The 15923-nt window shown below is 38.8% G+C and overlaps 1 protein-coding gene across 1 annotated transcript in view; it reads left to right on the top strand.

Annotated features, from left to right (window-relative positions):
- Nucleotides 1-15923, top strand: part of LOC126282310 (myogenesis-regulating glycosidase-like) — an 86098-nt gene that overhangs the window by 15261 nt on the left and 54914 nt on the right. Inside the window, exon 3 of the mRNA XM_049981966.1 lies at nt 10008-10996. Coding sequence (XP_049837923.1) covers nt 10008-10996 — 989 coding nt within the window. The remainder of the gene's footprint in view (nt 1-10007; nt 10997-15923) is intronic.

Here is a 15923-nt window from a genome sequence, read left to right on the forward strand (position 1 = left end):
TTTAGTCGGTCAACACATGTACGATTAATGCTGTTTCCGGATGATGCTGGTGTTGTCTTCTGATAATGTCGCCTACGTGCTCGATTGGAGACAGATCTCGTGATTGAGCAGGCAAAGGCCACATGTCGATACAATGTACAGCATATAAGGCTACAATGACGGTTCGTGGGCGAGCGTTATCCTGTCGGAAATCACCGCCTGGAATGCTGTTCGTGAATAGCAGCACAACATATCGAATCACCGTCCTCACATACAAATTTTCTGTCAGAGGGTGTTAGATAACCACGAGAGCGCTCCTGCTTTCATATGAAATGACATCACATAACTCCAGATGTAGGCCCAAGTGTCTAGCAAGCAGACAGGTTTGTTTCAGGATCTCCACTGGCCCCCTCTCAAATGGCCTTCTCCTAACCAACACACGGCCATCACTGGCCCAGAGGCAGAAAAAACTGTCGTATGAAAACACGACAGAGCTCCATATGACCTCCAGTGAGCTCTCGAATGTTAACATGGAAGTCAAAAGTAACGGCGGCTTGGGATCAGTGGAATACACAGGGTCTGGCCCGGGGCTGTTCTTGAAGTAAGCGATTTGTAACTTTTAGTTGTGTCCCTGTGGTGTCAGCTGCTCCTCAGATTGCTGCTGCAGATGCAGTACAATGCGCCAGAGCCATACGCCAAATACGATGGCCTTCCCTGTCGATAGTGTCAACTGACCGTATTGAGCCCGGTCTTCTTGCGACCTTAGATCCCCGCAACCACCGCTGGCATCAATCCTGTACAGTGACTGCAACATTCCTGCCAAGTTTCTCTGAAACATCGCACAAGAAACAGTCAACTTCTCGTAGACCTATTACACGGCCCCTTTCTAACACGGCGAGCTGTTGTGAATGACGTCTTTCTTGCCTTAAAATCATTACAAACTAACACCAGCTCACCAAGTCTAATCCGAAAGGTAATTAACGCTCATGACAGTTACAGCGTTTAATTAAAGCATCCAAATACTGGTGCTATTAGCACAGGCCTTATGCAACTGGCGTAATATTTGAATCATCTTTCAAATACAGAAACACGCCTACTAGTTTCCGTTGAACTCCCACAGCTTTTCCTTCGTGTTTCGACCTTCTCTCCGTCAGTGCATAGAAAAATACATGTGAAAATAAATAAATAATAAAATAAAAACTAAAAACGACACACACACACACACACCCTCGCCCGTCTCCCCCCACGGACACACAGAACTTACATCACCACACATACAGTTAAAAAAAAGGCAATGCAGAGCAACATATGGAAAGAAATAGATAAGAACGACACTCAAGACATAGAACCCATATGTGCAGATGATGCCCTACATTTGCAAACACAAAAAACTGTGTAATATTTCAGTACACTAGCTGAACATGGCTTGTAACTACGGCGAAACGCGTCTGGGGCACAAGTTAAACAAATAATCATAATGTGCTGCATTCAAAAAGCACTTTCTTATTTTCAACTGCTGCAATTTCTTCTATTAAAAAGGGGGTAAACAACTAGTCTGACAGATCAAGGACTTAAAGACATAAGTAAGTCTCTTGTAACCGTTACTGCCCTCTCAAAACCCAAAGTGGATTCATGAATTTCGAAGTAAATTTAAATTTGGATGGCTGGTCACAGTTTCACAGGAGTTGGCATCCTAAGATAGTCACACAGAGCAGATAGTGGTAGCAGCAGTAGAATGTAAATAAACAGTTTTCATAGTACTCATCTGTTATTGTTCTTCATCGTTGTTAAAAGTTGTAGGTTCACAATCCGTGTACATCGTAGATTCTTAAATGCAACTTCATATACTGGTTTAGGATATGCTTGGCTTCATGTTCTTAAATGATATAGTTATTTCGCTGCACAATACAACAAAGTTCAACTTCCACTTCTAATTAGGCACATGTATTACTCGTACTCCATATTCGTACTAAATAAGAACAGAGATTTACTTCTATCGACATGTAGCAAATAAAATTCTATCTTATTTGAATGTGTTCATGAAAATCACGTTTGGAACATACGGTATTAAAAGAACGTACACATACTTGTTTATCACAGTCAATCTTTTCAAGAACATAATAATCATAGAAACTACATAAAGTGTTTAAATATGTTGACATTTATACATTTTGGTATAGTTATTTGGTTGTGGATTTCTGGCTTTTGAGTCTTCAACTTAGAACTAATTCATTGCATGCTATTCAAGATCGGTTAGTGCATTTTTCCTCACCATAACCGTTTTATTACATGTACCGTCAAAAATTTCGAAAGCACTAAATATGAGAAAAATTTTGATACAAAATAATTAAACCAGTTATGTCAACAGGGTTTGGTGTATAACAAAATGAATATTCATAGGTTCTTCATTACATGATATAAAACAAAATTGCATTAGTATCATTCCTTTATTTTAATTAGGATAATCACAAACTTTCACCTTACCAAGGTCTTTCCTCAAAAATGTTCAAAATAATTGGCTGTTCACTATCTCTCAAATTATTAGCAAACCTCATATAACATACTTGGGATAAGCAAAAGATGGTACACATATCAAATATTTCTACTTGTATCTCTATTCCGTGAAATAAAATTACATTCACATGAAAATGTCTAAGTATTTCCAGAAACCGAAAAATACTGTGATCAACAAATATCTGTATGTAATCACTACACAAAATTATACTCCTTTATTTACTAACATTTACGTGTCTGAGTTTAACTAGTGAAATATAATTGTTTGGTAATGCATTGCCACCAGAAGGAAACACCTTGGTTCATGTTGAGTTGTTTGAAGTGCTTTAAAAAAAATATAGCAAAATACTTTCAGTTACAGAAAAAAATTAATGTACTTAGTTAGAAACTTGGTCCTCTTACTTAGAACTCAAATGTTTTTGTAACTGCATTTTACAATATCTTTCACATTTCCACTAATATCTTTATATCTCACATCAACAGATATACCGCTTCGGAAACCAGTGTTCATCAGATTTTGAGCCCATTTCTTCCAAGTGGTAGTTCATCATTTTTGTCACTCATATTGTCCTTTGGTCTCTGATTGCTACAAACATTTTTCACTCATTAGTGTTCATGTCACATAATGGGCAATACTATAACATATGAAAACTTGTTGAAGAACTTTTTCAACACAGATCTTAACATTTTATATACATCATATGATTTGATAGGAACGTAGTGTCCAACGTAGAACTTAGTAATTTTGAACATACTATGATGTCTCTTCTTTCATATCTATCACTTCTTCTTCATGGTTTCTCTCATAATTGCTTCACGCTCTTGAGTAGACATGCCAGTAAATGGTAAGAAATGTACTAGTTCATACATAATATTTGCTGGTTTATTATGAAACATGCCTTCAACAGGTAAAAATCCTGTGGAACTGTGTTGCGGGCTATTCACTACATCTTCAAATTCACTGATGTGTTCATACCATGTAGGATGCTTGTGACTACAGTATGAGGAACACAGACAACTAATTTAAAGTAATGTCTCGTGCTGGATTGAATGAATGATGACAAACAGAAATTAAAATTTGTTTGTTACCCGAATTTTGTATGAATAACTTCAAATACATTGATACAAACTGTGATCCTTTGTCTGAGAGAGTAATTTTAACTTTTCCGACATTTTTGAAGTAATCTTTTTCAATTTTAGCAATGACCTCCTCGCTTTTATCTTGTATGACAGGATATAATTTCATATATTTGAGGGATACATCAACCACAGCAAAAAGTAACAACTTCACATCAGCTAAATCCTTAGGTTGTCCAGGTATTATATTTTGCATCTCACTTTGACAAGTTCCGTTACTTACCTTCACTCTCTTACACTTGTCACAAGTTCTTTTCTAGCCTTTTTAGCTGTGTTAAATAAATAATTATGTTCTTGCAGTTTTTAATACCAGTGTTTCCATAACATTCATGTACACATTTAGTCAACTTCCCAGCTTGCTCCTCTGGTCAACAATACTTACAGTTATCAGAATCCAATTCTGCTATCCAGAAAAGCGTTCCTTTATATACTCTATAATTCCTGTCCCATAATTCAAAGCCTATTTTTCCTAAATGATTCATTACTAACCTCTAGTTTCAGTCATAGTATTGGTTACTTCTAATTCCGTTACACATCACACTAAAACATTTTTACCATGTGTACCTTTCTTAATTATAATGTTGATCCTTTTTCCCATTTTGATCAAACTTTTCCTTACTCTTATCTAATAGCATCCTTAACAAATCATCTACAACAGCATTGTTTGAACCTTTAATATATTTAATTTCATAATCAAATTGTGGCAAATAAATTCCCCATATTGTAAATCTACCACAATTTAGCAAATGTCCAGTAAACAGCTAATCATTCTTTTTCTGTAACTGTGTGGGATTTTACATCTTCAGCAACATTCCACTTGCAAAAGGAATTGTGTGATGTATGACTTCCTCATTAAATTCTTTTTCCTGAAACAGTTCTGCTCTCAAATCATAGTCACTACTATTTCTATGTCAACAAAATGGTAGGCTGAAACCTGGTTTGTGTAACAGATTTTGAATATACAATTCTTTCTTAACATTTTCAAATGCTTCCTGACATTCTTGGGTCCAAACCCAATTAGTATTATTTTTAAGTATATTGCTTAATCTGAATGTATCCAATCTCTATCTATTCACAAATTTTCAATAAAATCGACACAGTTTACGAAATGACTTCAATTGTTTTCTGTTACAAGGTGCTGGAAAATCTGAAACTGCTTTAATTTTATCTGGATCTGTCAACATTCTTTCCCTAGTAACTACATAATGAAAGAATTTTAGTTCATATGCAGTAAGTTAACGTTTCTAGAGTTTCTGAGCCATTGCTGTTTACCTAAATTTTTGATATACGTGCTTCTACCGTTCGAAATGCTCTTCTCAACTTTGTCCAGTCACAAAAATATCGTCTATATAAACTGTATGTTTTCCTTCCAGGTCTTGTTCAAATACCGAATCTAGTACTCTTATAAATTCAGCTAGAGGTGAGTTCTAACCAAAAGGTACTACTCTGTGTTGGTAACATATACCACTCTAAAGAAAAGAAGTACATTTACGAGATTCTGGAACAAAAGATACATGATGAAATCCAGAAGTTAAATCCTAACGAGACGTAATCTGAATATTTTTAAATGTGTATAAAAGTTCCTCAATGGCTGCACAGTGATCGCCTTCCATGTAAAAATTTTGTTCAGATGCCTATAATCCAGAACCATTCTCTCTTTTTTAAAGAATGACTAATGGGTTGCTATATGGCATGACACTTCTCTCAATGATGTCACATACTTCTATCTTATACAACTCTTTCTCAAATGCGGCTCTCTTAGTTACAGGTACACAATATCTCTGTATGAAATATAGTTGGTGTGGTTTCAGATGTAAACTGCACTGATATCGTTTCACTCTACCTGGAGTGTTACTAAACACATCACTATACTCCCTCAACAAAGATTTTAACACGTTTCTGGTTATCAGTTAATCCTTTTTCTTCTGAAACCTTAGTGTTTACAAAGTCTTTAAATTTTGCTTCATCTGTGACTAGTTGTGGCAAATATATAACTAAAAACCACTGTCTTTTAAAAATTTTGTATTTAATTTACCCTCCTTACAAGATATAGTGGAATTTATAAAATTACACAAATACAATCTCCACCAGGTGCATTGATAATTAACTTCTGTTCTCCCCAATCAAAACCTGTGTTTACACTAGCTATCCATAACATTCTGGAGATAGGATCCTCACTATGATCTCGAATTATTAAGCATCCATGTATAAAAGTTACCCCCTTCAATTGTGGAAGTTGTTGAAGCGTGACTGTCAAACACTTTATTACACTTCCCAGTTGCACTCTTACTTTGTACCCCAAATACAGGTAATTCTAAATAGTCCTTGTTATGTTTTAATGTTTGCTTAAGGCTTCAGACACTGCTGAAATTCGGACACCTTTGTCGACAAGGCTCCTGTCTCCTCACTATCCTTTTCTGACTTAAATGCTTTATCAGTCTTAACTCCCTTATAACAGATCATCTTCCATCTCTTCAAAACTGCAACCTCCAGAATCACTGTTGTTCTTACCATTCTCAATGCCTTGCCACACTTTCATTAAATTAACACATACATTATTATCACTATATCTGAGAATTTCATCATTCCATGTACACATATTTGTCTCAATTAGATCAGCATTATGGTACTTGCCTTTACGTTGTCTTACAATAACATATTCAACTTTGTGCCACTAGTCTGAATACATAAAATTGAATACAGATCTTCATCACTTTTCTAAAGCTTTCATCTTTCTCAGTAGCCTCACTAACTGCATATTATATACAAATATTCATTTTCATACATGTTATAAAGCAGCCTCCTGTCAATTTCGTAACCGGTAACTGAATTAATATGCACATCTATATATGCCACCTTACTAGTAATTAAATCAAGTGTTTCATTTGCTGTAATATTCTTATTAATATCCTTTCATTCTTTGGCAGAGTCGTTGGGTATCTCTGCAGCATCATTTCCCCAATTCAAATTTCTTCACTAACACCTAATGCCTCCAGTTCTTTTTTATAACGTACAAAATACTTACCTTCTTCATTACCGAACTCATCATTACTTACTTTCAATACATCGTATTCATTATCGTTAGTACTACCACAAAAATCATCAGTATCACCGCACATATTATCAACAACATCATTCCCTACTTTATTGTTCTTTAAATACCTGGTTTGACTTAAGTTGCTGCAAATTCATACAATATTAACTCTTTTCTTACCTGGTTATTCCATTAGTTTCTGAATTTCAGAATCATCACAAAAATCAATAACTTCAGCAACTGACAAAAGACATCCCTAACCAGTTATAGAATTGAGGTAAATAAACTTCCTCTGCATCCTTTTCTCCAATGTCTGTGTGCTCACTTAATTCATTGGCATGTTTTGTTCAAATGGTTCAAATGGCTCTGAGCACTATGGGACTTAACATATGAGGTCATCAGTCCCCTAGAACTTAGAACTACTAAAACCTAACTAACCTAAGGAAATCACAGATATCCATGCCCGAGGAAGGATTGGAACCTGCGACTGTAGCAGTCAGGCAGTTCCGGACTGCAGCGCCTAGAACCGCATAGCCAGACGTGTTTTGTCTTATGCAGTAAGCATACTTATTTCTCAACCAGTATAATATGAAGAGGAGTGTATACACCAGTCACTTAACTACTGACCTCTTCACTAGAGTGTTTTTTGTGTGTGTTTGTATTAGTGCAATTTCTGCTTCATTTGTCATTATTTCATAAGCCTCCAACTTGTGGACCAACAAAACTGTCGAGCGAGTTTTTGTTTCCTTAATTAAGACCCCACATTTTCCTCGTGTTGTTGTTGTCATCTCTATTCCAATTTCTGTTCGAGCTGTTAGCAGAATGAACATTGTTTCCATTTTCTCTATTACCAGAGTGAACATTATTTTCATTTGCTCTATTGTGCTCCTTCTGATGACAATTGTTACCATCATGGTGTCTCTGTTCCATCCTGCTGTCATTATTGCTGTGCCTATTTTGATTACTACCTCTTTCAAAATTTGTGCACCTACTATGGTCGTATTTCTCCATTTGTTTCCAAAACTCTAATTTATCTACATATTTCAAAAACTGATCTATCGTTTCATCTGTCCAATAGACTAGGTTCCACTCTTCTTCAACTGGTAACCATCTTTTTAAGGCAACTATAGGGGTGAAAATGGACTAATTTTAAGCAGATTTTTGCAAAACTATTTCATGCTAATTCCCTTCCCTATAATTTTGTCCAGAAAGGAATTTACTTTTTATTCTAGCTTGTCCAGTCTCTGACCAAAACGAATCTAAAAATCCTTCCCAAAAATATGAATATGTTACATCATCATTAGTATACTGATTAGCCTAATGTAATGTTTCACCTTCCAGGAATTTCTTAAAGAACTTAATTTTCATAATGTCTGTTGTATTAGACACAAAATTATCTCTGCTATGTTGCAGACAATCTACATGTTGCAAACGACCTTCACCTGAAAATTTTTCCATTGAAATGGTTCAAAATATGGTACCAATATTGGTAACAAGATTTCTGTTAACTACACCATTATACAATTTTTAAACTTTGATTCCACAGAACAGAAACACTTCATCCTATGGTACTGATTTTATTATTGTAATATTACATGAACATATTGTCTACTGTCTTCACCTGTTCGACAAAACTGCATTCAGCAAGTGCCAGTTTTGTAACAAAATTAGTATCCAAAATCAAATTATACTATTTTCATTTTTCTCAACAGTACTTATTAATGCATGCACTTTTTTGTAAGCAATTTTTTTCTTCTTCCCCCTATCTCCTGTCATTTCATCTTTGATATTTTTGACTTAATTGCTAAATTTAAATTCCATTTCTTTCATCCTGGACCATCTAGTCTAGCAATTTTTAATTGGTATCGGTTATCTGAGCTGCATTTTTACCCAATTCTGTCAATCGATCGTTAATTTCTTGCTTAAATTTTTTGAAAGAACCATTGCGATTTTCAAAATGTTCATTAATTTTTGCAAACTGATTCTCGTTATCTTATTCATTTTTATTAACAACGCCAACATGCTACTTATTATTGTTAGTATCTAACTATTTTAATTGTTTATATGATTCATCAGTGTTCTTTTACTGTTCTACTGCTTCATCAATGAAGCTTTCCTGTTCTTATTCCACGACATTACTTATGTTTCCCATACCTGTATTACCCCGAGTGTGTCAGATTCCTTTTCAGTGACTGTCATTGTTAATGATTATGCAAGAAAACACTCTACCACTAGAAGAAAGGAAAAAAAAATAAAAAGTTCCACCTTTGTTGTTGGACATCAACATTACTTGTTCACCTCACTTTTTATTTTTAGTCCTTTTCTTGTTCTTGATTATGATCTCCTTATGCTGCTGTTGTTGCTGTTATATAGCTGCACTTCGTACTTGGCAGATTGGTCATATAAATAACGCATTTAAAATGTTAATAATATAATACACCAACACAGTATTCACATTTTAATTCAGAAGATCCAAGATGAGCCTCCTTATTCTACAAGTTACCTCACTCTTATAGCCCGAGGTCGATTCATTAATTTTGAAGTACGTGATAGTGACACACAGCAGACAGACATAGCATGGTAGAATTTAAACAAACTGTTTCCATAGTACTCCTCTTTTGTGGCTCTTTGTTTCTCATAATCCATGTCGGTGACAGTTCATTTACTAATCTGTGGGATGTTCAGCTTCATTTCCTTAAACGATATGAACACTGGTTGAGTTTCTGCTGTCGTAAGTTCAACCTCTACGCTGACTCAACACATACATGACTCGAACTTCATATTTGTACTGAACAAGAACAAAGATTTACCTATAAAAATACCACTGTATATCGATCTATTCATGCAATGTAATCTACTAAAACAATGTACACATAACTGTTTATCGTTTCCTATATTTTTAAGAAGTCATGGATAATCTCAGTAGTTGTATATAGTGTTTGTACATTGTTGTTTATACGTTTTCAAATAGCCTTTTGATAGTGAATTTCTGGATTTTGAGGCTTTGACTTGGGAATCACTTATTTCATATTATTCTAGATCCGTTTGTGCATTTTATCTCAGAATAACCAGTTTCATTACACTCTTCATCTTCCTCCGATACCCAGTAATACTTTTAACCTATCTTACGAAAACATTGTACACTTAGTCAACACAGAAAATAATGAAACCGGTTAGTGCATAAATGCTCCATTTACAGATTTTAACTTGAAGCTGGAATCATTAATTTGTTGTGCCATGTATTTCATGTTTTTCCTGTTGCATTTCATACACTTGCAGCTTTCATAAATTCACTTAGATGCTATTCAACCTGTTAAACCGAATGCTCATTTACATGTTTCAGATGGTCATGTAGTGGAAGTGGGACACATCATAGGTCACAGTGACAAGAGTTTCCCCAGTCCACGGCATGAGAGGAGCAGCAATGAAGAGTACTTCTACTTTGACAATTCTTCAGTATCCCTGCGTCGTCACCATGGAACCGATCATTGCCTCAGCGCTCGGCATAGGGTCAAGTCTTCAACAACGGCGGTCACAGTTTGTCAGAAGCACCTAGGGGCTCACATCTATGGTGGACTCGAGACAACGTATCAGACATGGCCCATTGAGAGCATTAAGTACGACCACCACCCGTATGTCCCCAACGCAGGTAGCCACCAGGCCGTCGTTGTACGCTACTGGCTTTTCTCCGACGGAAGATTCGTCCACATTAAACCAAACGTGCCTCTTTTCATCGACCAGAATACGAATCAGTCCCTAGATGCAATTTGTTTCATTGCCGAGAATAAGGCTCCTTATCCAATTGATAGAAGTGAGATTGTTATGGAGTGGGATCTGTGTTCTTTCGACGACGTGAAACAAGCGCATGTGTACGCAATTGAAAACTATTTGGGCAAACCGACGGCAATTCCGGATGCGGGCATGGCTACTTACCCCATTTGGTCAACGTGGGCGAGGTTCAGAGCATCTGTTAACGACTCGATGGTGAGGCAGCTCGCCAACGAGGTAATTGCCAACAAATTCTCCAAGAGCCAAATAGAAATAGACGACAACTGGGAGACCTGCTATGGCAGCTTCACTTTCGACACGACCGCATTCCCCGACATGCGTGGCCTCACGAATGATCTTCACGCACTGGGATTCCGCGTGACGCTGTGGGTACACCCATTTGTTAACTCGAACTGTGAACCCGTTTATTCGGACGCATTAGCCAAAGGTTACGTTGTGAGCAACACCGATGGAAGCACTTTCACTGTTTGGTGGAGAGGATCTGGTGCCATCGTCGACTTCACTAACCCTGAAGCAGCAGCCTGGTGGTCGAATCGTCTCTGGGTGAGTCAACTTGCTTTCAAACATAGTATCAGTAGCAAAGCACTCTACTTCAAACCTCTTGTTCCAGAAGTATACTATCACACCCAGTTGTAAAGGTAATTACACTGGTAAGCAAAACATCACTTGAAAGTCTTCGTTAAGACTTCCACGTGATGTGTCACTGCCATGTAATAAATCACGATGGACCTTGCACTCTACTCAGAAAGGACGGTTTCACTGTAGTACAGACGGTAAGTGAAGGAACTACACAATGAGACGAACAGAAAGGGCAATATTTTTCAAAGATACTAATAACACTGTAGCCACCTCGAGTTATGATGATCCCTTGTATATTACAATACCATGGAGAGTAATGCATAATCAGCAATGTGATCTGACGCTGGCCAGAATGACAGGAAGAATTTCTTGTGGCAAGACACTCCATTTTCCCACCAGCTATATTCACACTTGCTTTATGGTCTTTGGTTCCAATAAGTCTCCCCATAGGCGCTCGACCGAAGTAGAGTCAGAGGATCAGGCAGTCCATTCGCAGAATGTTGTCTCGTTCCAGCAGCTGCTCCACATGCATAAAAATGGAGTCATGGCCGAATGAATCGCTGAAAAGAGGCATAGGGGGGAGTTGTAGCACGTCACAATAGCTTTGAGCGGTGTATGAAAATATGTTAAAAGATTTGGAGGTGAGTACACCCAAGTAACATTATGCGTCAGTGCGCCATATCGCTTATATTATCAAACGGTTGTGTTCGACGAGGTTCCCGGGTACATTACATGTTCCCATCTCTCACTGTGTGAGGTTAGACGAAGAATCGCTGAAGAGACTGAATCTGCTATTATAAAAGAAAAGACCACCTCGTCTCCTTCCGAGAGCAGTGACGTCGTTCGGAATGCTCCCCATGCACGTGAAACAATCCTGTTCCGAACTCCTTTGCTACACTCGTCACACTTAGTCCTTCTTCCAATTGCCTGGTGATTCTTCGTGTGTAAGCTCATTCACAGGTTGTCTCCGGGTCATGTTGCAAAGAAGAACACCACCACAGTGCACCGTAACTGCTAGCTGATTGACGCATTACGTATTTTTCCGTTCCTAAAACTGCCTCTTGTTCTTGGGCCAACCCTATTTGGATATACAGGGTGAGCCACCTAACGTTACCGCTGGATATATTTCGTAAACCACATCAAATACTGACGAACCGGTTCCACAGACCAAACGTGAGGAGAGGGGCTAGTGTAATTGTTTAATACAAACCATACAAAAACGCACGGAAGTGTGTTTTTTAACACAAACCTAGGTTTCTTTAAATGGAACCACGTTAGTTTTGTTAGCGCATCTGAACATATAAACAAATACGTAATCAGTCCCGTTTGTTGCATTGTAATATGTTAATTACATCCGGAGATATTGTAACCTAAAGTTGACGCTTGAAACCTCCGACGTTCAGTTGCGTGTTGTAACAAACACGGGCCACGGTCGGCGAGCAGCATCTACAGGGACATGTTTACGATGACGACCGTGCTTACGAGTGTGGCTGTAGTGCACTGTTGTGGTTTGGTCTAGCTGTCGCAGTGTCCGCACGTAGCGCTTGCTGCTATTGTTATTCTGCATTCGTCTCCGCACGCAGACCAACTGTAGTACACCGTGTTACCAGACGTCTGTGATAGTGTAGTGTTGTAGGAACTGTGACCATGGTGTATTCGAACTCTGAAAAGGTGGAGGTGATACTCATCTATGGCAAGTGTCGACGAAATGCAGCTGAAGCCTGCAGAGTGTATGTAGAACGGTACCCGGACAGAGAGCATTCAATGTGCCGCACATTGCAAAACATCTACCGCCAACTGTATGCAACAGGTATGGTCGTAGCACGCAAACGGGTCCGTAACAGGCCCGTCACAGGAGAAGCGGGTGCAGTTGGTGCGTTAGCTGCTGTTGCCATGAAACCACACATGAGTACATGGGACATTGCGAGAGCCGGTGGACTGAGTCAAAGTAGTGTCATGCGCATACTGCATAGTCACCGCTTACACCCGTTTCATGTGTCGCTACATCAGCAATTACATGGTGATGACTTTAATCATCGAGTGCAATTCTGTCAATGGGCATTAACAGAGAATGCGTTGCAGCTCTACATGAAGCGGGTTTCACAAACCACGGGGCAGTGAATCTACGGAACATGCATTACTGGTCCGTGGACAATCCTCGCTGGCTCAGAAAGGTAGAGCGACAGCGACCGTGGACTGTAAATGTATGGTGCGGAATCATTGGCGGCCACCTCATTGGTCCTCACTTCATTGCAGGGGCCCAAACAGCTGCAACATGCATCGCGTTTCTACAGAATGATCTGCCAACGTTGCTCGACAATGTCCCACTGTAAACGCGTCGACGTATGTGGTATGAGCATGATGGTGCACCTGCATATTTCGCAATTAACACCAGTCTGACCCTTGACAGGATGTTCGACGGGCGTTTCATAGGACGTGGAGGACGCATAAATTGGCCAGCTCGTTCTCCTGATCTTACACCTCTAGACTTCTTTCTGTGGGGTACGTTAAAGGTGAATGTGTACCGTGATGTGCCTACAACCCCAGAGGATATGAAGCAACGTACTGTGGCAGCCTGCTGCGACATTACACCAGATGTACTGCGGCGTGTGCGACATTCATTACGCCAGAGATTGCAATTGTATGCAGCAAATGATGGCCACCACATTGAACATCTATTGGCCTGACATGTCGGGACACACTCTATTCCACTCCGTAATTGAAAACGGAAACCACGTGTGTACGTTTACCTCACTCCTTATGGTAATGTACATGTGCGTCAGTGCAAAAGACCAATAAAAAGGTGTTAGCATGTGGACGTAATGTGCTGTTCCAGTCTCTTCTGTACCTAAGGTCCATCACAGTTCCCTTTGGATCCCTACGTAATTCGGTGCTCTCCGATACACACGATCGAACAGCGGAGGAGTGGTACTCAAGCGCCAACTTTAGGTTACAATACCTCCGGATGTAATTAACATTTTACAATGACAAAAACGGCACTGATCACGTATTTGTTTATATGTTCAGATGTGCTAACAAAACTGACGGGGTTCCATTTTAAAAAAAACCTAGGTTTGTGTTGAAAAACACACTTCCGTGTACATTTTTTTATGGTTTGTATTAACCAATTACACTAGCTCCTCTCCTTACGTTCGGTCTGTGGAATCGATTCGTCAGTATTTGATGTAGTTTACGAAATATATCCAGCGGTAATGTTAAGTGACTCCCCCTGTATACGAGGGTTACCAAGAAAGTAAGGCACTGCATATTTTTTTGTCAGCAGTAAACAATTCCAGGAATGCGAAACTTTACGTACGTATTATTTGAAGTTCTCCTGAGTCAGAGCGCCAAGTTTCCATAACTTCCAACAGATAGCGTAGCGGCGGGACAGTTTCAAAATGGCGTATGTAGGTGATGTATGTTACAAACAATGCACCGTCTTTGAATGCCTCAATTCAGAGAAAGAAACTGTGGGGAACATTCACAAACGCTTGTGAAAAGTCTATGGAGCATTTGCTGCCGACAGAAGTACAATTAGCCGCTGGGCACGGAGGGTGAGGTCATCAGATGGCGTTCGGCGGGGCTCCACGATTTGCAGCAGTCGGGGAGGCCATCCACGGCTGTCACACCTGACACGCCTGGCCTGCCCCCTCGGACATCCACTTCTTTGGGCCATTAAAGGATGCCATTCGTGGAAGACATTTTGAGGACGATGAGGAGACGATTCACACAGTGAAGCGCTGGCTCTGCCACCACGACGAGGATTGGTACCGACAGGGCATACAAGCCCTTTTTTTGGGGCTGGTGGAACGCCATAGAACGGGATGGAGATTACGTGGGAGAATAGGGTGTCTAGATAAAGCAATTCCTTTGTGTGTGTAATTCTCATTATGTTCAATAAAGAACTGTTGAAGAAAAAAAAAAGGTGCATGACTTTCTGGGCAACCCTCGTAGTCACATAGGTCACACTGGCTTGACGCCGTGTGATGTCCAACTTTCTGTACACAACTGAGAGACTTCTGGCAGTATACTCCCGCACTTCCATTTCTTTCTACTCAGTTGTTAATAAATTATCCAACACGTCCCTACATTTTGCAGTGGAGTGTGGTTGGACTTACCTCGTAGAGGTACCTGGAGTGGTGAGTCATCGTATGATCCAAATTACCTCACTAGATAGCCTTAAAAAATTAAAATAGGTGTATTAATCGATCGGAATTTGACATTCTTAAGTTATGTATTCTGTAATTGCCGACAAAGAATAGAAGCTTACCTAAAACTGAGGATAACTTGGTATGGTGCATGGAGAAGCTATGTCACGAGAAACTATAACAATCGCCGTATCAAGAACTATTTGTACATGAAACAGAAACTATCAAAGGAGCCGAATTGACAAGAAACTATAAATTCACATCAAGAACGAATTATCCATGAAATCAACACATTAAACACTCTCCATAGTACTCATAACATGAAAAATAAGCGTACAAGTTAGGATAAGTACAACAGAAGCTACGAATATTTCATGAGCCTTCATATCTACTTACATGATAGCAGTTTACATGATTATAACTGTGTTCTGTTCGCTGACTTGTGTAGAGGAATTTCTCAAATAAATGCAACTTTTCTTTTGCGTGAACATATTATTAAAGTATGGCATACTTAACAATTTTAGAATTGATTGTTACTTTTGTGTACAAAATCTATTATTTCTAGATAATAATGAGATATTTCATATGATTAGTAATCATTACTTATCCCACTAATGTTATACTTGTCACTCTCGCTGTATTTGTTACACGGAGATGAATTTCAAGCAATAAGTCCCATGAGCGTATTCTCTTATCCCTGCAAACAAAATTTATTCTCCGTCTACGTACATTCTCTGCAGATC

Source organism: Schistocerca gregaria, chromosome 7 (assembly GCF_023897955.1).
Source record: "Schistocerca gregaria isolate iqSchGreg1 chromosome 7, iqSchGreg1.2, whole genome shotgun sequence".
NCBI lineage: Eukaryota > Metazoa > Arthropoda > Insecta > Orthoptera > Acrididae > Schistocerca > Schistocerca gregaria.